The 23,059-nt window shown below is 37.9% G+C and overlaps 4 protein-coding genes across 9 annotated transcripts in view; 1 reads left to right on the top strand and 3 right to left on the bottom strand.

The window, feature by feature from the left end:
- Positions 1 to 828, bottom strand: part of LOC129728286 (chitinase domain-containing protein 1) — an 18,980-nt gene extending 18,152 nt beyond the window's left edge. For both annotated transcript variants that reach the window (XM_055686718.1, XM_055686717.1), the window contains exon 1: positions 463 to 828. The gene's annotated coding sequence lies outside the window, so the exon portion shown is untranslated. The remainder of the gene's footprint in view (positions 1 to 462) is intronic.
- The window catches only part of LOC129728284 (chitin deacetylase 1), a 20,201-nt gene extending 9,820 nt beyond the window's left edge, over positions 1 to 10,381 (top strand). For 4 of the 5 annotated variants that reach the window (XM_055686713.1, XM_055686714.1, XM_055686716.1 and 1 more), the window contains 4 exons: positions 8,137 to 8,209; positions 8,532 to 8,704; positions 8,828 to 9,822; positions 9,881 to 10,377. In XM_055686713.1, coding sequence (XP_055542688.1) covers positions 8,137 to 8,209; positions 8,532 to 8,704; positions 8,828 to 9,822; positions 9,881 to 10,159 — 1,520 coding nt within the window. In that variant the 3' untranslated portion in view covers positions 10,160 to 10,377. Of the gene's footprint in view, positions 1 to 7,868; positions 8,058 to 8,136; positions 8,210 to 8,531; positions 8,705 to 8,827; positions 9,823 to 9,880 lie in introns of those variants that run through there. The other variant, XM_055686712.1, reaches the window with a different exon arrangement.
- Positions 10,382 to 12,295: 1,914 nt separating this feature from the next.
- On the bottom strand, positions 12,296 to 12,972 carry LOC129730244 (U6 snRNA-associated Sm-like protein LSm7). The gene is made up of 2 exons (XM_055689421.1): positions 12,818 to 12,972; positions 12,296 to 12,762 (listed from the first exon to the last, which is right to left on the bottom strand). Exons 1-2 carry the CDS (start codon positions 12,830 to 12,832, stop codon positions 12,415 to 12,417), a joined length of 363 nt encoding a protein of 120 aa, XP_055545396.1. The 5' UTR covers positions 12,833 to 12,972; the 3' UTR covers positions 12,296 to 12,414.
- An 8,727-nt stretch (positions 12,973 to 21,699) lies between these two features.
- The window catches only part of LOC129729756 (serine/threonine-protein kinase grp), a 31,067-nt gene continuing 29,707 nt past the window's right edge, over positions 21,700 to 23,059 (bottom strand). Inside the window, exon 7 of the mRNA XM_055688574.1 lies at positions 21,700 to 22,618. Within this exon, the coding sequence (XP_055544549.1) occupies positions 21,987 to 22,618 (632 nt within the window). The 3' untranslated portion in view covers positions 21,700 to 21,986. The remainder of the gene's footprint in view (positions 22,619 to 23,059) is intronic.

Below are 23,059 nucleotides of genomic sequence, written 5' to 3' on the forward strand. Positions count from 1 at the left end.
TAAGTGACATCTTTATCAATTCGAGGAAAACAAAATTTAAGTTAACTATTCTGTAATCTTTAAAGTTTTCAATATGTTTGCACATTTTTTAATATAACTTAAAATTACTTTTTAACTGAGAAGTTCCACAAAAAATGTCCAAGTTTCAATATTTTTTGTCATTTTCGATTTGGCTTAAACTTTGCATAAACGTTTCTATAGGCTGAGAAGCTATTTAAAATGCTATTTGGGAGGATTATTGTGATTATAAATATTTTTAGAGCCAAAAGTTTTTTGATCAGTGTGACGTCTTGTAAGTGTTCGATTACCACCCCAGCTTTCACGGGGCCGATTTACCCGGCGGGCGGCGTAGCACTGTGGTACTTTCCCAAAAAGGGGTTAGATTGGGTGCAATTTAAATAAAATAAATAAAGAACAATAAAAACAAGGAAATAAATAAAAGAAACTAAATGAAAACCTGACCTATTAACCTCCCGTCCTCCTCGCAGCAATGGCGTGGTTCCAGTGATCCGTTGGCAGTGAAATGAATAGGCTGCCGGCTTGGCGGGTGCGTTTTGCCTGTTTATTCCTCCCTGCTGTCGCTGGTAACCAACATCGACGAGAAGCTGGCTCTAAGTCAGTTGCTGCACTCTATCACGGTTTCGCACATTCGATCGATCGCGAGGTTCGGTGGAAGACTCGGTAAACAGTCCCTGTTTTAAAAATTTTTCGCATACACGCGGGACGGCACTAAACGCTCCAGTGGCAATAATTCTTTACCGGCGGACAAAATAACGTCTTTCTCTTGTGGCGGTTCACTGCGATCTCCACAAATCAAAACACCGCCTCACGTTTCTGGTCGATCGCGTTTGAAACCCACACAACCGCACTTGTTTTCTTCGCCACAACAAAAATCAAAAAAAAACTCCTACACACTGACAAGCAACATATCTTTACACGCTCGGCGTTTGTCACACAAATTTGGGTTAATTTCAACCTCGAGGGTTGCAGTCTCTGGAGAAGTTTTAGATAGTAATTTATCTTTCCGAAAAAAAAAACTCAAAAAATTCATTTTTTAATGTAAAAGAAACATTAAAATTACCAAAAAAAAGCTTATTTTCAAGAATCTTATTTTTTTTTGTATAAAAATTACAACAAAATTACCGAAGTGATGAAGAAATCAAAAAAAAAGTTATATATTTTCAAAAAAAAAATTTACAACATGTTTATTTTTGGAAGGACAATATTTTTATCTACAACTTTGCCGAAGGCACTATGCCAATCAAACCAACTGTTTCGATTATGAAAATATTTTAATTACCCACAGAGTGCCCAATTGGAGATTAAATTATGTTTTCAGCTAAATCGGTTTGTTTGACTGGCATAACTAGTGTCTCTGGTAAGGTTGTAGAAAATAATTTTGTCCTGTGAGTTTCTGCGACACCAAAAATAATAAAATGCATTTGGGACCATTCCTAAACTACGTGGTCATATATTGATCCATTTTATACCCTTCTACTCCCCCGTGGTCTTTTGTTTTGTGATCTTATTCTGCAAATATATGTACAATAAAGTATGAAAAATTTATTAAAAAATGAAGGTTTAAGAAAACTTATTATTAGTTAATGCGTAAATTGTAAATAGAATTTTTCAGTAATATCATTTTCTTAAAACCAAAATAACAAATAGATAATGGTTGTTTAACTTTAAATAATATTTCATTGTCTTTAACAAATATAATAATTTCCTTACCTGAAAGTAATTTAAAAGACGCTATTCTGTTGAGTATATTCAAAATGATTTTCAATTTGTTGTTGAGTATCAAAATAAATAAAATTTGTTTAAGCAGTTTGATCATCTACGATAAATTTTTCGCTTATAGTTTTGTTAAATTTTATACTCATTTAGAAATCATCTAAAAAAATATTTAGTTGATAATGAGTGAAACCTTACTTTTAGTGATTTTCAGGTACCGGATTTGAAACTAATTTTTTTTTTTTAAATTACAAAGTTTTTAAATGTCGAACAAAATATAAACATGTTTCTTTTTTCCTTAAGTTCACGAACATCCAGGTCTTATATATTGTTTTTAAGACCAAAATATATATTGTTTTTAAGACCAAACGTTAAATTTGATTACAGTTAATTGCTGACAACTCTCAAACTTTCCGTGACACTTAATTATCACTTTAACACTTTAATTATCAAATCGTGTCAAATAAATTTAATGATTAAAAAATTGCGAAAGCTTCGTCTTGACTTAGTGGCAACAATAAATTATGAGTCAGAAAAAAGACTGCGTGGTCTATTCGTAAACCCCCACACCCCCCGCGTGATTTTTCGTGGTCTTTTGATAACCCCTCCCCCCTGTCTCCTTATATATGACTACGTGGTTTGGGAACGGCCCCTTTGAAACAAACCAAAAATTATTTTTCTTTCAACCAATCAACAGTTAGAATGGAATGTTGTAATGCAACAAACAGTTTTCTTTTAACTCAATTAATAGCGAATTTCTTTATTCCACTGTGTGCGGGCAAAACTGCCGAGGAATAATGAAACGTCATCGCCGTTTAAGACGCAAGTAAGAAAGAGATGCCAGACAATTGTTTACAAACTTAGCACGTGCGGTGGTGGGTTGAAGCTGACAAATTTGACAGTGCACTTCGAGCAGCACGGCAGGTCAAAACTGGGTCAAAATCGAGCGAATAAAGAAGGGTTTTGACAGCAGTTAGTGCGCTTCCAGGTCAAAACGAGGTGAGCTGGTGGAATAAAGAAATTCGCTATAAGTTATACGTAATCATCCTCGTTCTCTTATTTCTCGTTCTTTCTAACCTTTCTTTCCTTCTACCTTCTACCTTGTATATTCACTTTTATGCTATAATCTGAACTTGTTTTTGACATTGTAAAATTTTGTGTCCCCTAAAACAAGAGTAACATTTCTCAGTTATGTGTTCAACGAGAGCGAACCATGTACTTTTTATTCATTCATTGGTAAAGTATACTTTTTTGGTAACACGTTTAAAATATTTTTGATAAGGTACCTCTGTGGTCCCCGTGGTTCTGTGGTTAGCGATGTCGGTCGGCTAGCTCTCCCACACGGTTGTGATATCGGGTTCGATTCCCGATCGAGTCGAGGATCTTTTCGAGCTGGAAATTTTCTCGATTCAGCACTGGGGCACGGTGTATCGCTGTATTTATCCTACACATGCAAAATGTGCCAAAAACAATATCGATAACGAATTCTCTCAACTAATCTAGTTGATCGAGACCGCTATTAGCCCCAAGGCTAAGCGTGCGATATTGTTTGTTTTGATAAGGTACCTGGCAATTTTGAAACCTATACTGACTTTGAAGTCAGAGTGTTTTGAAACAATACTAAAAATTCAGGCAATCACAACTTTTTCTGCTTGACACATCGATCACTCTGTCTGCACACTCTAAGGCATGATATCTGGTCAGCCTAGTGATAGCAATGAACTATCTGAAAAAACACATTTAAATACACTACGGTGTGCGAAGAGTAGTCCTCTAACACAGAGAAATCCGAAAAAACGCTTGAAAATTTTTACAAGTCGAGTAACATAGAACATTTGGCCTGTAAGATAAAGCTTCAGAGCTTTAGTTTTGACAGAAATTGCTATGCTCTCCTAAACGAAAGACAAAAAGTGACCTCTTTAACCTTGTGCGCTGCGAATATAACGACATTTTGATGTACGTAAAAGATGCGTAAAATTTATTCCTACAAACAAATTACTAGATACCTTGTTTGGATACCACATTTGGATAACATGAATTTTATGCTCTGCGTGAATAAAAAATACCTCCCGCATGATGTTACGGTTTTGTCTTTGAAAACAAAAATTACCGGTTGAGAGTTTATTCTTCTATGTCTGACTTGAGTCTGGTTGAGAGTTTATTCTTCTATGCCTGACTTAGGGCATCTTCAACGGTGGTCTATTCATGAAACAAATTTATACTAGATTTACACCAGCGAAACCTGAATAGAACCAGCTAATATAGACAAACTTTTCGTTCTCCGCACCGGTGTTGTATATCTTGTTGTTTTAAACCGCTGACATCAGTCACACTGTCGACAATTCAATACCCCATGTTATCAGTTTATGAGACTTGAATTGAAAAGCACTCAATATTTAATAAACGGAAATTTGATAATTTTTACGCACATTAAACGATTACTTTGGCAACAACAAGATTTTATAGAGTTGACGGTTTGACCCGAGCGTTTGAGACATTTCTCAGGATGGATTGGCAGGATCGAAAATTTTCTGCTACAAGTAGGGCTTCGGAGGATTGCGAAAAATATTTGATCGCGTAGATGTTCATCTTCCGTTCTCGTCTCATCAATCTTTCAAAATGTTGCAGTTCTTCAAACGTTGGTTGGGTTTTGAAGATATTTAAACAAGCTTGGGGTGGCATTGCGCAGCTTGATTCGAACGATTTTCGCTATTTTCGAGTAGGTCACATACTGCCAGTTATGCTTCAAGCTCAAAAGGAGCTGTCATTGTCATTTGTCCTGCGGCTCATCTAACCCGCAAAGTCGAAAAAATACGAAAACGAAACACAACGCCCTCAGCGATCATTTAGTTTTGTTCGAGTTGCTCGAAATGAAATGCGCAACCCCAACATTTTGAACGTTTTCAGTTCAGTGTCTTCGAGAACATTTTTCTGGCCTCTCAAGGTCTCCTCTAGTCCTACTACAATTAAGGCTATTAACGAATAGCCAACATATTTGTCATCCTGGTAGTTGATGGTTGCAAACCAACTAGTTGAACCTGCGGTTATGGTCTTCCAGAATTCTTCCTTTTGCTGGTCGGTTTCCTTGAAGCCAAAAACGACAAACCTGTTCTTTTTCTTCGTCAGAAAAACCACAAAAACATATTGTGAATTGTCATGAAAAATTTTTGTTTTGTTTATTTCCCAACACTCGCAAAACGTTTATATGGAAATAGCTAAAAATGAGGTATTCAATTAAAATATGACATTTTACCCACCTGTTGGTAGCGTACAAAGGGTTTTAGAACGATCTATTTCCTGTTCCAAAAAGTGACAAAAATAGACCAAAACGTATACCAGGTTCAAATTTTTTCGATTTAGATCTGGTATAAAACAAAATTTACACCACCGGTGCAGCAGTGAATTTAAGTTTGTTCCAAAAAAATAGAACAAAACAACGATTTGGACCACCGCTGAAGATGCCCTTAGTATACCAGATATCTGTTGAGATATATTTAATTTATTTATAGTCGCAATGAGCACAAACCAAAATAATGTAATAATGTGCATCGGAAATTTGGTCCGAAATTTCGTAATCGTCGAAATTGGAAGTTTAATTTCGCGAAATTTTGGGCGGAATTTAGCGAAATTCAACAAAATTTTTCGGCAATTTCGCGAAACCGAAATTTCGCGAAATTTCGAGTTTTGCGAAATTATACGGAATCATTCGAAATCTCGCACAGCCCTAATTACCATAGTGCAAAAATATAATGCATTCCATACGATTTACGATCCATATTTCAAACCAAATTCATACATGTTCCTGCGCCAAACTGTGTATAATGGTTGTTGTGACGTCACGATCTCAGCACGCGAAAAATGTTGCTATCTAACACTTGCAACCACGGTCATCTGCCGCTCCTTCGTATATACCTAAGAGGTATATACTAGAGATCCTCAGAGGGAGAGATAAGCGATGACAAAAACGCCAATTTGGCAACTAGGTTCCACATATCAGAGGTGCCAGATCTCTTCTCAAAGCGCAATGTTCACTAACCTTTTTATTCGGCTCGTATAACTGATGGTGACAGTGGAAGTCTTGGGGAATAATAAAGTGCATCACAAAAACCGCGAAGGTGTTAACTTTTATGTTTATGTTTAATTTTACATACTTTCATCATTATTCTGTGGACCATACAAAGCGTTTATGAACCACCAGTTAAAAATCACAGTGATGAAGCAACTTTGGAGCATTCTCAATTCATGTTTTAGCAATAAAAAAAATTATAAAAATAAATATATTCTTTATTGAACCTTATTGCAATACCTTTCAATGTGTTACCTTTCTTGTTCGTTTGGCTCTAATTTTGACATGTTCGTTTGGCTCACAACACTCTCTTCGTATATCTCTCCCTCTGAGTATTGCTAGTAGGGTAACGGGGGTATTTTGGCCCACATGCATATTTTGGCCCACCCGGTAACATTTTACGCATATTTTCTGATAATTTCAATGAATATTAGAAAACTATGCATGCAACATTGAATAACACACCTAAGAATCATACTACACTATAAATTTCGGCGATAAACTGGCTCTAGGAAGTGTTATTTTGGAATTAGTTCATACATATTCAAAATCATGGCTGAGTCAACCCAAAGTCAAGAGGAAGTGGTAATATACAAGCCAGCGTCCGGAAGCTGTTGTAACAAATATGTATGCTTTTGAAACAATTCGTTGTTGTAGTAACATCAATAAAATGTCATGGAAACTGTTTGTATACTCTAACATGTTGAAGTTGAAAAAGTGGTTAAACGCATGGCCGAAATATGTTTCCCTCTTTCTGAAGCGAACATATTTTGGCCATGCCAAGTTTTGATATCTCTTTGTTTACCATTCGGCCGTTGCACGTGAACAAAGAAGCAGCTTGTGACAATTTACAGGTAATTACTTCTTAATTTATCACATTTAACGATATGAAATTGGATGAGAATGCTTGTCAAACCGCTATAAGCCAAATCATTTCATTTTTAAATGCCTAAAATTTACAAAAATTCACAGCAGAATACCATACACGTCTCTAGATATAAAGGTGGGCCAAAGTAAAAATTTGGTGGACCAAAATATGTTTTTAGTTCTTCGTAGAAATTTTGATATTTCTTGGATATTTTTCAATATATTGCATCGTTGAACGGTGTATATTAAAATAGACACTTAGCTTTTAACAACGGTATAATAGAGTCGGTATTTATGTTGAAAAATTGTGTTTGTTTTAATGAACTGTTCGAAAACTTCCCAAAGCTGGCCAAAATACCCCCGTTACCCTATTTACCTTATTGCTTATCCACAACTGTTTACTAGGAGGTGTTTCTAACATTACGATTGTCCTGTCCACGTGGAATATGAACGGCTCCCAATATCGTTGCATGAATCAATTCGTAGGAAAAAAAATCAAAATGTCTGATGCAAACATTTTTATGAATCTTTCAATAAGGGAGTTGTAAGCCTTCAAAATTTATTTGTGACGATTACATTGTTAGACTTTGGTATTCGTCTACATTTACAAAAAAGACATACGAGATTTTCTGTATGCAGCAATTGAGGACAAATATTTAAAAAAAACGCATATTTTTTTTTTTCAAATAAATTCGTAATGCTGTTTTGAATTTCTAAATTGAAGAAGTACTTGGATTATGTTTTTTGCAACTGTTTTCGTTTTTATACAATATAATTGCTCCAGATATAAGCAAATTACAACGAAAAAGCATCATTCGACTAATTTCTTTATCCAATGAATCGAATTATCAAAACATGCAATTTGTGCTATGAATAATATACCGTGCTCTCGTAAATAATCACTAATAGTTGGTCTAACCCGCAACAGACCCCATTCCAACCGCTTGATATTATACATTTCCCACAACCAAATAGCTGTTATCAGCCTTTATTAGCTGCTCTATTCCAGTTACCGCTAACTAAGCAGATCTTAATTGTATCGAATTCGGACCATCTAAGCATCTGCTGAGCCTGCAAAAGGAAACATGTGATTATGGTGGCTTAATTTACTTTTCCGAATAAATAATCAAGTTAGCAACAAAGAAACGGAAAAATGCATCGCAATCAGAAATTTCATTTTTTATACTCTAACGGTTGTTTCAAATGATGTTAATTGATACGTTGTTACTGCTTTATTCAATGCGGGCACATATTGTATTTTTTCACTTTTTCCCGTCGGTGTCCCGCCGTCTAATTATGCAGTACATACGTTTATTCGTCTACTCAATGCATGGAATAGAAAGCGAAAGCTTCTTTATCGGAACATTCAACAGAGGAGAAAATCTAAACAGTTTTTATCTTTTTATGACAAAATTTATGTCTATCATGTAGGCATATTTCTAATTTTTTTTTTTTCGTTTTGTCCACAGTCCATGGCGGCAATCTAGTGAAGCGCAGTCTGAAAAACACGGTTCCCTGCTTCGAGGATGGACGATTTTACAGGTCAGTTATTGGTGTCACAATTTTTCCTTGCCTTGAGAACCGAAGGAAATGCACACCACCCACTCTGGTCAGTTAATCAAATTCGTTGCATGCAACTAGCTTCGCTCTCATTGATGATTATCTGATGATCGAGAGCTAGCAGCTGTAACATACCGGATGATCGCTCGACGCTGCATGCAAAATTATGATTAATCCAATTATTATGCTCACGAAATTCGATAATCATTTATGAGAGCGAATGCTTCGAGCACATGTCAGCCGGCCAGATTGGAAATAAGAAACAAAAATGGGTTTTTCAATAAGTTAATTTCTATTACCACAGAAATCCGGAACGACCCATCCAAAAGATGTGGACTAACACCGAATGTGCAAAATATTACCTCTGCCTGGACGGAGAAGTGTTCGAGTTCAAGTGCTCCGTTGGATTACTGTTCGATGTTACTCGGCAGATTTGTGACTTCAAGCAGAACGTGGATAACTGCGAAGTCACGGCAGGTGGGTAAATTATGTTCTTAATCTGAAGACAACCGCATCAACTAAATTCATTACTTTCTTAATATGTAATAGTTGTTTACTTGAATAACATTTTTAATTGATCATCTTAATTTCACAACACAGAGGCCCGAGTCCCTAAACCCCTCCTGGATGCCGCTGAATGTGAGGAGCGATCGCAGCTCGGTTGTGGGGACGGAACGTGCTTCCCCAATGAGTACTTCTGTGATGGCTCTGTTGATTGCCCGGACGGGTCGGACGAAGGATGGTGCGATGTGGAGAACGATCCCAACGCAGCAGATCCTTGCGACCTTTCTGTCTGTCAACTGCCGGACTGTTTTTGTTCGAAAGATGGAACCATCATCCCAGCCCGTCTGGAACGGATGCAAACTCCGCAGATGATCCTGCTAACGTTTGACGATGCGATAAATTTCGAAAATTGGGAATTATACACCCAGAAGATTTTCACCCCCGGTAGAAAGAATCCAAACGGTTGTCCTATTCGCGCCACCTTTTTCATTTCGCATCAGTACACCAATTATCAGCAAGTCCAGAAGATGTGGAACGATGGTCATGAGATTGCCGTTCACTCGATCACTCACCGCGGACCAGAAGAATGGTGGTCTCGCAATGCGACAATCGAGGATTGGTTCGACGAAATGGTTGGCCAGGCTAATATTATCAACCGATTTTCCAACGTTCGAATGGAAGAGCTTCGAGGAATGCGTGTTCCGTTTTTACGGGCTGGTTGGAACCGACAATTTTTAATGATGAAAGAATTTGGGTTCGTGTACGATTCTTCTATGGTAGCACCCTTTTCCAATCCTCCTTTATGGCCGTACACTTTAGACTACAAAATGCCACATGCATGCAACGGTAACAACCAGTATTGCCCGTCACGGAGTTATCCGGGCATTTGGGAAATGGTTATGAACCAACTGGAAGCCGGAGAGTATACGTGCGGAATGGTCGACTCCTGTCCTCCTCATATGAACGGCGAGGATGTGTACGAAATGCTTTTGCATAACTTTAGGCGGCATTACAACTCAAACCGAGCACCGTACGGGCTGTATTTTCACTCAACGTGGTTCCGAAAACAGGAGTATTTGGAAGCGTTTTTAGTAAGTTTGCATTGCACCATCTGTACATTACATTTAAGTGATAATTATACTCTTCCAGAAATTTCTAGACGACATGCAGAAACAGCCGGACGTGTACTTCGTGACCAATCATCAAGCCATCGAATGGATCCGCAACCCTACCCCGCTGAATCAACTAGGACATTTCGACCCATGGTTCTGCCCACCGAAGCAACTTGATCCCAGCGAAGTTGCGTGTAATTTACCACGAACCTGTAAGCTACACAGTAGAGTTCTCCAGCAGGATCGATACCTGTTCACGTGCAACGAGTGCCCTGCGCAGTATCCTTGGATTCGCAACGAGTTCGGTTTGGACTAGCGTTGGAAAGTGATGAAGCTTGACACCGAATAAATTACAAAAACCCTTGCATTTTATGAGTTACGAATATGCGTAAATGTTTAAACATTTTTGTTACAAAGCAAGAGTTATACAAAGTGATCTACAAATACAATTAGATAAACGATAAGCAATTGTTCAATAAAATTCTACAAAAACTGACAACAAGCCCATGGAAATAATTTTATAGTATACTTGTTAGATAAGGCCGATCTCATAAAACTGCTTTGAACAAAGTGATTATTTTCGACAAGCGTGAACTGAAATAAAATTTTTCGACGCTACTAATCTGTATCGCTATCGATAAATTTTTTGAAGTAGAATACTTCTCTCAGGAAGTTCGGCTACATAGGGATGTGAAATGAAAATCTAAAACCTAAAAAAGTAAAAAATATGTCCAATTTCAAATGCTTATAAATTGGTTAGTATTCGATGGATTTCCTCCGTTCTTGCAGCAATAGATTGGAAAATCTTCTAAGATTTTTCCTAAATGAAGATAATTGTAATTTTATTATTCAAACTATTGTACTATTGAAAATAGTCAAGCCTTGTCAAAACGAAAAATTCGACCTCTGATTGGTCGTTATATGATTGCTTCCCAAGCACGGTCGACAGAATCATATACCTTGCAATTAATAATATATTTGGCCTAAATAAGAGCCTGTTTCAGCCGAAGCTGCGCATAATAGTTCTAGACAGCGACAACAGCAGTAGCATTGGCCAAAATCCGCAAAAGTATCGATACTCGAGCATCGATATTTTTTTCCTGGTCGTATCGATGCTAGGCTGATATCGAGTGCGGAGCATCGATGCCAGGCTGATATCGAGCGCGGATCATCGATATCAGCTGTATCGATATTCTACCTGCTACCTAAAACAGGTCTATGAAAAACGGCATTTTTTTATCTACATTACGGTTAGTCAGAGATGGCAGATGTTTTTCAAAAAAGATTGCAACTGTTCGAAAAACAGAAAAAATCTGCTTGAAATTTCATGAAAAATCTGGCCGTGATTTGAAAAAAATGCATTTGCGTAGGCAAAAGTCTGCAGAAATCTGCAAGATTTTGAGAAAGTCTGCGCAACTATAAAGAGACTCTGACAAAAATCTACAGAGAATATGGAAGAACTGGAATTATTTGCAAATCAAAAATCTGCGTTTTGCAGACAAATCTGCACATTTGGTATTCTTGCGGTGAATAGACCTAATGGGACCACGGTAGGAATTATATGTCACATACAAATCAGTGCAATAGCATAAGCACGTCTGCGGCCTGATTTGAAATTTCGGGTAGCACAAAAGTTCTGGCGTTTTATTCTTTATTGTCTGCCTTTCTACAAAAAAAAAAAATATTACGAGTCCCTGCAGTGTTGAGGAGATGACTTATTGAAGAAAGAAGATACAGTTCAACAATGTTAAGACAATTTTAAATAGGGAACAAGAAATATTCTGCAGTGCTCCAAAACGGTACAAGACATTGCCCTAATTTTAGTTAAGCTTCCGTTTTATGGTTAGAGTCATCTGTTTTACAAACAAATCACAATTTCTGATGAAATGTTGCATTTTGGCCCCTCAAACTGATCACTCTCATATTTAAACATAGCTAAAACATTTTAGAACGGTTTTCCAAGTTATCTTCTCTACTCAATGTAGTCATTTTTTACGCGTTCTCATAAAAATTCGAGACAAGAAAGATTGCTGTATAATAATTGGAATACTGAGCCATTCACCACAAAACGCTTGTCAGGTGAGTGACGCTGCGATTCCGATTTTGCTCTGCATAAACAGTATTGTCATTGCAATTGCAATTGCTTAACAAGCGGTATATAGGAAACAAATCCGATTTCAAAATGACTGACACGCAAGCAGCCGGGTTATCTTTCTTGTAAAAGTATTCTACTTCAACCTTGCGGTCGTGGCTTTGCACACAACTCCTGTGATTTTTGTAATTTTATTTATCTTCCACATACTTTCACAAGTGGTTTTTGTTTATTAATTTACTAACTTTGGAATTTATTTGAGATCCTCAATCCAAGCGACAATATAATGTGGTGTGAATTGAGAGAAACCTTTCCTGTTTTTCATGTTGTTCTATTATACTGCAATAAAAACCAAGAGTATTACATTTAATATATCATTTATCAATCATCAATTTATCAATATCAAAAATGCAACAGTAAATCGCGCACACATTGAACAAAATTCTCATCTACAGTTCCGTTCGCTTCTAATCAACCCCTTAACCTTCCTGTGTAATGAACGGATTTTGTATTGATTCCATACCGTCCTGCGGACATATTAACACCACCGATGTCCCTCGACAAACGACCAATCCCAGGTGTCTTGTTTCCTCAGCCAATTTGTAATCGTCAGGGTCCCGCAAGAATTCCACAGTATTGTCTAGCACAAGATTCAGCAAGGGATCGTACCCTTTCAGCACGCCAGCCGCTTCCCGGCCGCCGGCAAATTTAACTCTGATCGTCTTCTCCAGGTACTTGCTCAAATCAAGAATCGACTCCTTCCGCCGTTTTTCCTTATTGTCGCCTCCGCCACCGCCGGAGCCGGCGCCTGGACCAGTAGTTCCCGACTAGAGGGATCCACGTTTTAATTTTAAATACATATCAACAGTGTTCGATTTATACCTTTTTATCTGCCATTGAAAGTGAAGATTACAAGTAAACTGAATCGTGTCTCAAACGAAACACAGATTCGTTCCGCTGCTGCTCCAGGAAAAGCAATTGTTTATGTTTTATACGTTTATGTTTAATATAAGAGAGGTTATGTTATGCAAAAATGTCAATTCTAAAAACAGCGGTTCGGCTTGTACTAAAATTCAAAAGGCCTTTTTAAACATCCTGGTTAGCATATTAAAATACACTGGAAAAAAATTGGAATTGGGTTGTTTAGCAACTCATGGATTTCTGATTTTTATATATCAGGTAAAAGTGGGTCTACTACGAAAGGCTGAAACTCAAAAGGCTGAAACTCGGAAGGCTAAAATCACGAAAGGCTAAAAACTACAAAAGGCTGAAAAACACGGAAGGCTGAATCACGAAAGGCTAAAAATCATGAGGCTGAAAATTCAAAAAGCCTTGGGGGCCGCCACACACACTTAATTTATCTCGGCAAACTTCCCAACAGCTGATGAAGCTCGGCAAAATTTCTAACAAATGTCAGCAATATATTTCGACGAACATTCAGCAAATATATCGATCTACCGTAAACCAGCAGGTATTAAATTTCGTTTGCCGAAGTTCTTGAAAATTCTGCCGAAAACTTGTAGAACATTTCGCTGAATTTATCAGCTGTTGAGTTCTCGGCAATAAAATCTAAGTGTGCAGTCCCTTGCCCTCGATTATACGGCAGAGCCGCATCAGGTATAACACCTATGGGTACGAGAATACGAATACCTAATGGTATGGGCATACGAAGTGGTAGATTGTCTAGGGGTGGTGAGGTTTGGAGACTATGCCGTCGATTCCACGCAGAACCGCATTGGTATGGTTTTCAATCAGTATGTTCAACGAAAAAACTAGCTATTTCACACATTTGTGGAGGATTTCCACTTTTCACTTAATCTATTCCATTGCCATTAATCCTTTATTTGCCTCAAAAGCATGTATTTTAATAAATTACTTTTTGGTTTATCAAGATGCGACCAGAACAATTATAATTTGTCACCTTAGAAAAATTATGAATTCAATAGAGTCCAAAATTTTTAATTCTGATTCAAATCACAATACATTCAGCCTTTCGTACGTTCAGCTTTTTGTGAATTCAGCCTTTTGTGCATTCAGCCTTTCGTATATAATACATACTTTTTAGCCTTTCGAGTTTCAGCCTTTCGTGTTTCAGCCTTCTGAGTTCAGCCTTACGTTACTAACCCGGTAAAAGTGTGTATAACTGCATAATGTTTTCTCGGTAAAGTAAAATACCGAACTACTTGAAAACATTTTCGTTTCCCGTTGTTCCGTAACAAAATTATTGAGAAATTGGAAACCGAATGTGTTTACCGGATTACCGTAAAATTGTTTGCCGAAAAAATCCGTAAAACAGCAAATTTCCGAGTTCAGTAAACTAAAATACCGAATCTCGGAAGCTTGACATCATTTAACCGAAATCTCGTTGAACCAAAAAAGCTCTTACCGAGATTCCGAAAAATAGAACTGTCAAAATAATGAAAGTTTCACTATCAATTTTGTTCGTGTTTCGGTTTAGATGTAAAAGGAACAGGTTTCGCGGTTGATCATCATTCCGGAGAAATCTGTAATATTCAGAATAACCTAAAATGTTGAGTAAGTATGCAATATTATTTCTCAGATCTTGTTCGTGTTTATTGCAAATATAATACTAGAAGAAAACAATTAATTCTTTCCTTACTCGATTTTGTAGGTTAACGACTCACTTCGCAGGATGGAAGTTGCAGTGATGGATGTTGCTTTATTTCCAGGAAGCAACACAACTCTCCTGTTTCTACCAATGCTGTAATAAGTTGAATCATTTGACAAAATAATTAATAAAATTATACGGATAATTAATCGTTTTCATCATTTCCTGGATTTATCTGAGAAATCGCAAAATGCGTTCTTCAGTAAATTTTACAGAAATTTTCGTAATAATTCGACAGTTGAAATTTCCGAGTCCCGGTAAAATATTACCGAGAATTTCGTTAAAGTTTGACAAGTTGTGAATTGTTGATTTTACAGAATCTCGGTATTCTGATGTATTACCGAGATTTTTACCGAGATCTCAGCTGTTGAAATCTCTGTAATTCATTTTACCGTACTCGGTGATATTATCTAAGTGTATATAGGACAACGATAGAAAATTTTTGAAAATCATGTTTTGCTAAGAAAATGGAGCTCTTCCAGATGACATAAAAAACTGGTATAGCCAAACAACCCAATTCATGATCAGTTTCAAATGATCAATATGCTGATTTAAATTATTATATTCCCTCAATTCATGTTTTGATAAAAAATCTAAACATGTGTTTGATCAGTGTTTACAATAGCATGTTAATGATCAGATTGTAGTTCTCTTACGTACCTTTGAAATTTAAAATTTATCCAAAAAGTAGTTGAACAACTGAGCTTTTTACTCTTTGCTTCTGAAGTAAACGCACGGTTGCTAACCCATTCCCCGCGGGTGATGCCATATGGCATCACCTGACATATAAACTTTAATAACAGTTCAACAACTATACTTGAATTTTCTAACGATGAAAATATTCTACACACTTAGTTTCTTTTACCGAACTCAGCAATCTTTTTAACGAGTTCTCAACAGCTGAGCCATCAGCAATCTGTTCAGCAATTTATTTGCTTGACGAGTGCTCGGTAATTTTTCATTATCGCTGAAACGTCAAACATAGAAGATAGCTCAGTAAAAATTTACGAAGCGTTCATCAAAAATTGCTGCATGATTCGGTATTTACAAAGCTGACTATTCGTCACGAATTACCGACCGTTCTGTAAGTTTACAAAGCTGACGATTCGTCACAAATTACCGAGCATTCTGTAAACGTAAAGTTTTTTCATGGTTACGAGAGAAATATGAACCATTGTGAAAGTTGCTATTGCAACTGTTGAATAATTTTAGAAAGGAATTTCGGATTGTTTAGATCGATTATACTGGTGTTCCCAGCACATTCGAGTAAAAACTTGATACGTTTAATGTTATGATGAATACAGGCTTTTTGTTGCAGGCTTCTAGTAAACTGCTCTCCTATGGTGGAAAAATTTCCATATGCTGACTGAATAGATCGTCGTTTTCTTGTAGATTTGAAAGTAAGATATCCATTTTTTTTGAAAATCACACGCGAAACACTTAAAAACTCAGCTTCGGAACTCTGAATATTTGAAAACGGCGGACATTTGATGTTTCGTTTTGACAGATGCAGAAAAATTGCCGAACAGTATAGTAAAAAAACAACAAGGGTTCAGTTGAACAATTGAAGAGTTTTCAGCAACACCTAGGAAGATGCTGACAGATCGTCAAATATTTACTGAACTTTATGAAAGTGCAGAACATACTTTAGTTTACAGAAAAGGTCAGTAATGTTTTTTGCTGAGCTCGTCAAGTGCCTTTTGCATAACGGTGATTCGGTAAAAACTTCAACCGACATCAGTTATTTTTGAGAAAATTACAAAATGATCAATATTTTTTCAAATTTACTGAACAGTTATAAAAATTACTGAACAATTAAAACGAGAATAAGTGTGTAAGCAGTTAGAGAACAGATTGATATTCAACATGCAATATAGTTTGTGCCAGTTATGCATGCAGTTGCTGAGTAATAAGCATTTGAATGTCATTTTTCGATGTAAAAACTGATTTCTTTCTGCGGCGATAGGGTTAATGATGGTTGATGGTGAACCAGCCATGGAGTTTGACTGGCCAGATGTTCTCGAGAAAAAAAAGGAAAAAATGGGTTTGAAAAATCACAGGAGGGTTGTGTGCAAAGCCACGACCGCAAGGATGAAGTAGAATACTTTTACAAGAAAGAAAACCCGGCTGCTTGCGTGTCAGTCATTTTTTAATTTGTTGTTCAATTCAATATCGGATAAGATACCGATCACATCTTGGCGTTATCACTGCAGTGCGAATAGAGTATTCCTTGTGATAACACTCAAAACTAGACGGCTCGTGTTGTCAAAATGAGTCAACTTTTCATTGAATGCATTTACTAGTGCCCGCTATCGCACAAAAACTGTATTTCACTAAAGTGCCTCACTGCATCAGCTGCTATCGATGCTAAACCCGCTGCAACTCCTAAGCTATCCGTAGCCATACCAATGTTTTGGCCGCTATACGCTGCTATTGGTATCCGCTGTCCCTGCATCAGCTGGCCCAGCTGATATCGATGCTGAGATAGGCTGCAACTAGTGCACTATTCATTGCTATGCCACAGCTGTGGCCGCTATCCGCCTGGTATCCACTGCACTGCTACTGCTGCTGCTAAGGGAAGACTGCTGTTGTCGCTGTCTAGAATAATTATGAGTGGCTTCGACTGAAACAGGCTCTTAAATAGGGATGAAAAACCTATCGATAGTAGTAGGAAATCATCCATAACTATCGATAGCCATTTCAATCGATAATTCCCATCCTTACTCTTATACAGACAAATAGCAAAATTAAAATGGCAAGGTCTATGATTCTGTCGACCGTGCTTGGGAAGCAATCATATAACGACCAATCAGAGGCCGAATTTTTCGTTTTGACAAGGCTTGACTATTTTCAATAGTACAATAGTTTGAATAATAAAATTACAATTATCTGCATTTGGGAAGAATCTTAGATGATTTTCCAATCTATTGCTGCAAGAACGAAGGAAATCCATCGAATACTAACCGATTTATTAGCATTTGAAATTGGACATATTTTTCACTTTTTTCGGTTTTAGATTTTCATTTTACATCCCTATGTAGCCGAACTTCCTGAGAGAAGTATTCTACTTCAAAACGAGACACTTGGGGAGATTGATTTTTGGATTTTTTTTATCAACCAAAGCAAAACATATACAGGTATACCTCGATTATACGCACCCTCGATTTTACGTACTTCTATTTTACGCACACTTTTTTCAAAAACATTTTTAATTGAAATGTTTTTGGTTAAATTATACACAATGCAAGATTATATATATTAGACATCGTTTAAAAATAAGGGGCTGTCCAAATAGACTGGCGGATCTGCCGAAAACCTCCGGGAAACAGTAACAACAACATTTCAAAAAGCAAACTTTTCAGAGCTTGGTTTCGTGTCTAACTTAAAAATTTTGATGTCGTACGCACACAACCTTTTTTGGAGTAATTTACTTACAGTTTTATATTGAACGTCTACTGTTGCAATATACACTGAAAATAAATCGCACGCTAATCCCTAATGCTCTTTACATATGAATGTAAATAAACGAACCTAACCATTCTATTATGTCGACCTATATCGATTTCTATTGGAATCCACGGTATTTTAACGTGTTTTGGCATTTGACGTGTATAAGCGTTGAAATCTGAGTGTAAAATGATTGATTTTGGTATGCATGACATGGCAAACCGAAGTGTAAGACACTTGATTTTGTGCTGTGAACTGAAACGCAAGTGTATTCAACGTAGATATGAAATGTTTCATCTATTAGCACAGAAGTAAGTGGAATCCACTTAGCTGTAGCGTGCCTTTTTTTTACAGTGTAGATGGGCTGTATTGAAGGTTGGCGTTAATATGGACAAAAAGAATGTGTGGGTCACATATATGTATACAGTGGTGCTTATTACGGGAGTCACTTCACGGTGAAATATATTTCACTCTCACGCTCACTTCACTTTTTAAGACCTATTCTCGATTCCACCTCAAGTGAGGTGACAAAAATCACCTCCGTGGAGTGAGATTGACAGTGAAGTGGAATTGAGAATAGGACAAGTGAAATGAGATTGTTTCCCAGCTCAAAAATGTCTTAGTCCCAGAAAGTCGTTTTTTCCCCGTTTTTTTAGATAACATCAGATCTTGACGTGTTCTGCATTTCTAAGACATTCTGCATCAAAAAAAATGTTTTTTTTCGGTATCGAAAATTTCCTGAACTAGTTTGCTTTTTTTTCATCCGGCAAAAAAATGAAAAATTGACCGCTTTAAGGCACGGATCAAACTCCGATTTGCTTCGTTACTGAAGAATAAATCCAATATTTACCGTTAGATCACAAATCAATCAACTTTAAGACTTATGGCAGCTTCGTGGAATCATTTCACCGTTCAAAATGGTTGTGAAATAATTCCACGCGAAACGTCACTTTTTCCGTTCTCACTTCACTGAAATGACACTCATAATAACCCAGATTCCACGGCAGATGTCACTTCGCGACGTTTTTCTCACTTACGTGAGTCCCGCAAAAGGATTTTGTTCACTTCACTCTGATTTCACCGTGAAGTGTCTCCCGTAATAAGCACCAGTGTAATTTATGGGTTTTTTGCTCGGTTGTCTTATTACCACAGAGAACAGACTAACAAGCAAACGATAAAAAGTATGTAATACAGATTGCGCACGTAAAAATATACTCTCCGAATTACACCCCCCGTCATGCTGAGTGGTAAACTGAGATGTGATGTCGCTACCGTCGCCGTAGAGCGAACGGCCTACTTACTTACCTTACCTAGCAGGCTAGAGCCGGGTTGGCTCGTGCTGTATCAAGAAGTCGTCTCCATTCCACTCGGTTCTGGGCTGTATGGCGCCATGCTCCCAGGCGTCTCATCACTCGTAGGTCATTTTCAATATGATCAAGCCATCGTGTACGCTGTGCTCCTCTGTTTCTGGTGCCGGAGGGGTTACTGAAAAGGGTCGTTTTAACCGGGTTGTCGTCCGGCATCCTTGCGACGTGTCCGGCCCATCGCAATCTGTTAACTTTGATCAGATGTGCAATGGGGGTCTCTCCTAGCAGCGCGTGCAGCTCATGGTTCATGCGTCTACGCCATTCTCCGTCTTCAGTCTGTACTCCACCGTAGATGGTTCGCAGCACCTTCCGTTCGAAAACTCCAAGGGCGTTGAGGTCCTCTGAGAGCAGTGTTGTCGTCTCTAGCCCATAGAGGACTACCGGTCTAACTAGTGTTTTGTATTGTCGATTGTGGGAGAATTTATCTCGCAAGATGCATGAAAAACGCCGTAGAAGCGCGGGTATAACCAATCATGTTGGTGTCTTCTACAAAAAGTGCGCAAATCCTATTTCCGCACTTTTTGTAGAAGATATTACCGCGATTGGACGTCCCCGCGCACTTCTACAAGAATTTTTCGCGAGAAAATTTGTCGCAATCAACAATACAGCTTCAACTTTGTACGGCGGCGCACTCGATTGGATCTCATTGTCTTACGAAGTGCAAAGTGGCCACGATTTCCCGCTTGAATGCGTCTCCGGATCACCTTGCCGGTGTTGTTGTCAGCGGTCAGCGCCTAGCCAATATATTTTAACTTCAGTACCAACGGGAGTGAAAAGTACATACACTGATGAAAATACAGTCTGTTTAGCGACGGTAGCGACATCACACTTTACTTTACCATTTAGCATAACGAGGGATATTATTTGAAGGATAATTCATGGCACACAACGCCACACATGCAAAATTTTACACACTTTTTTCAGACCGTTTGTTCGTCGCCTGTTAGTCTGTTCTCTGTGTTATTACTTCAACACATTCAACGGAAACGAACCTGCATCTTATAGGGAAGAGGCAAAGTGGTGTGCTTGCGCTTTGTTATCTTTCTCCTCGATGGAAGGTTTAAATACATTAATTATTCTCCTTAACCTCAGCAACAAGACAGTAGAGCAAAGTTTATTTTTTGAAACAGTTTAACCGATATGAAATTAGGAAATCAGTTGGTCAGTTCGCCCAACTAACGAACGAAATTCGCTAGTTGGGTAGCAGTCGTGACCCAACCAACTAATTCCGGCTGTATCAGTCATCGCGTGACAACACCGTCTGAGGCGCTGTCATGCGATCTCATATGTATTTTATGGTTCCTAATTTGACACATGCACGTACGCTAGCGCTGGTGTCGAAATACTAAACGCAGCGCGAATACGGCAGCACATGGGGGGGGCCAAAATAAAACAAGTTTTTAGATCGTACGTATTTAAAACCTTTATTGGTGTTAAAAAACAAAATTTTTCAGAATATCTTCTTATAAGGGGCCGTTCCTAAATCACGTGGTCATGAAGAGGGGGACGGGGGGGTTTGTCAAAAGACCACGCACGGGGGTGGAGGGGTTAACGAAATGACCACGTAGTCTTTTTTCCTGACTTATTATTTATTGTTGTCACCTAGTCAAGACTAAAGCTTTCGCATTTAAGAAGTATAGAATGTAAGTACTGAAGGTTTAATAACGAAAATGTAAAAAAATTAAGCTAATTTTTGGCAGTTGACAAATGAAAAGACCACGTGGTTAGTCGGAAGGAGGGGGGGTTAACTAAAAGACCACGAGGGGGGGAGGGGGTGGTACGAGGGGTATAAAAAGTGATCAAAATATGACCACGTGGTTTAGGAACGGCCCCTAAGGATTCTTCGCTGAGAACTTATCCCATAAATGATCAAAATTCACAGCATAACATGAGATGCAAAGTGAACACATGTTTTGCAAACTCTGCATCGCAAGGATATTTGTACGGAAGGACAGTATTGATCGAAAGGAAAAGCCTTGGTGCTACACTCCGCTATCGGAACTCGACCTTCTTTTTTTAATACACGGACTCCACTTTCAATTGTTAATTGCACAGGGTAATAGCGGGACTATCCCTACGTTCTTACTGTCACTCACAGCCTCTCCGAGCCGGGATACAAACATACAATACGACTGGCTTGTTAGACTAGCGTCATATCTCGAGACCACCTGGAGGTGAGTCTTGGTTCGTTCGATATTGATAATGCTTGTCCAGAAGTAAAATTTTCTAAAAAATGTGAAAATGTGAAATGTGGCATTGAAATAAAAAATTGAAAACAATGGTAATCGACGTAAAAATAATTCACGAAAAAACAAAAACACTTTTTTGTGTATTTATTTTTTTATTTGATATAAAACGTTTATTTTCTCCTTCAGTAATCATATGTTAGGACACTCATTGTTCTTTGGGCGAGTTTTTCGATCAAGTAGAAAAGAGAATCATATATCTGGCTTTATCACTTATGTTTTAAATGTACATGATAACAGCTGGAGCATCGTATACTTGAAGATCAAGAACAAAAGAGGCATTATCAAAGTGAGTTTTAACCGTTCGAGAATCCGTTGCAAAATACCGTAAAAATTCTAAAAAGAATTCTTGGCAGTAGCTCCTAAGGCACAGAGTTAGTCGCAATGGCAATGGGCCACGTAACCGGACCCTTCATCACAATATCAGCCAAGCTCTGCTTGATCCGAATAAATCGTCTTTTGAACTCCAGACCGCAACCTTTCGACAGTCGGAAGTCGCACAGTATTTTTCCATCCATCTCCACGATGTTTGCTTTGAAAATCAGTTGCAATTTTCGGCGATCGATGGTCGAAATCGTGATAACACCTTCATCGTTGGATTTCCAGGTGTAACCCAGTTTCTCCAGCGTTATCGAGAGACGTTTCAACGTTTCGTCACATTTTGTCGAGACGAAAAAGCGTGTCATACGGCGTACTAGACGTTGAAAGGGATTAGATTGGGTGGCTCCGACGGATTGCGTCGGGTTTAGTTGAGTACACAAGATCAGATCATCCAGTAAAGTGGGTTGTGAAAAACAGAAGCCGTTTCGTGCTTCGATAGCTTCCTCGACACCGTTCACTTCGGTGTGAGTTATCATCGGAACTGGTTGCGATTGACACATTCGCGAGATGGAGTCGTCCAGTGGGGTAGACAGATCCTGATTCGAGCAGAGTCGCTTTGAACGTGGAGATACGATGCCGTTCACGGCATCTCGTCCACTGTTATCCGCAAGACCTAAACGCGAACAAAATAAATAAATACAATGAATGCGTTGTACATTGGATAAATTTGGGATTAATGAGATTTATTGTGGTTATGCGGGTCACACTGAACTAGTAATAATATATGTTGAACATCAGAACGTAACAAAATGTAAGCAGAACTTAAAATTCATCATTCATTAGGTCTTTGGTGATTAAGCTATATGCAATTAAAAATTATCAGCATACAGCTAAAATAACCAAAGATCCAATAAACGTGAAATGAACAGGCAGCTGAAAACAAAATCAAATTAAAAGACCAAACAATAACAGGCATTAAAAATCTAACAAATGAACGCAGAAAACACTTCTTCATACTGTAATGTTGCAAACGGATCCCGATCTTTCATGCTTTGGTAATCTAGCTTTATGAAATATTAAATTCTATCATACAGCTAAAGCGCCAAAGCACAAA

This window comes from Wyeomyia smithii, chromosome 3, assembly GCF_029784165.1.
Source record: "Wyeomyia smithii strain HCP4-BCI-WySm-NY-G18 chromosome 3, ASM2978416v1, whole genome shotgun sequence".
Classification (NCBI taxonomy): Eukaryota; Metazoa; Arthropoda; class Insecta; order Diptera; family Culicidae; genus Wyeomyia; species Wyeomyia smithii.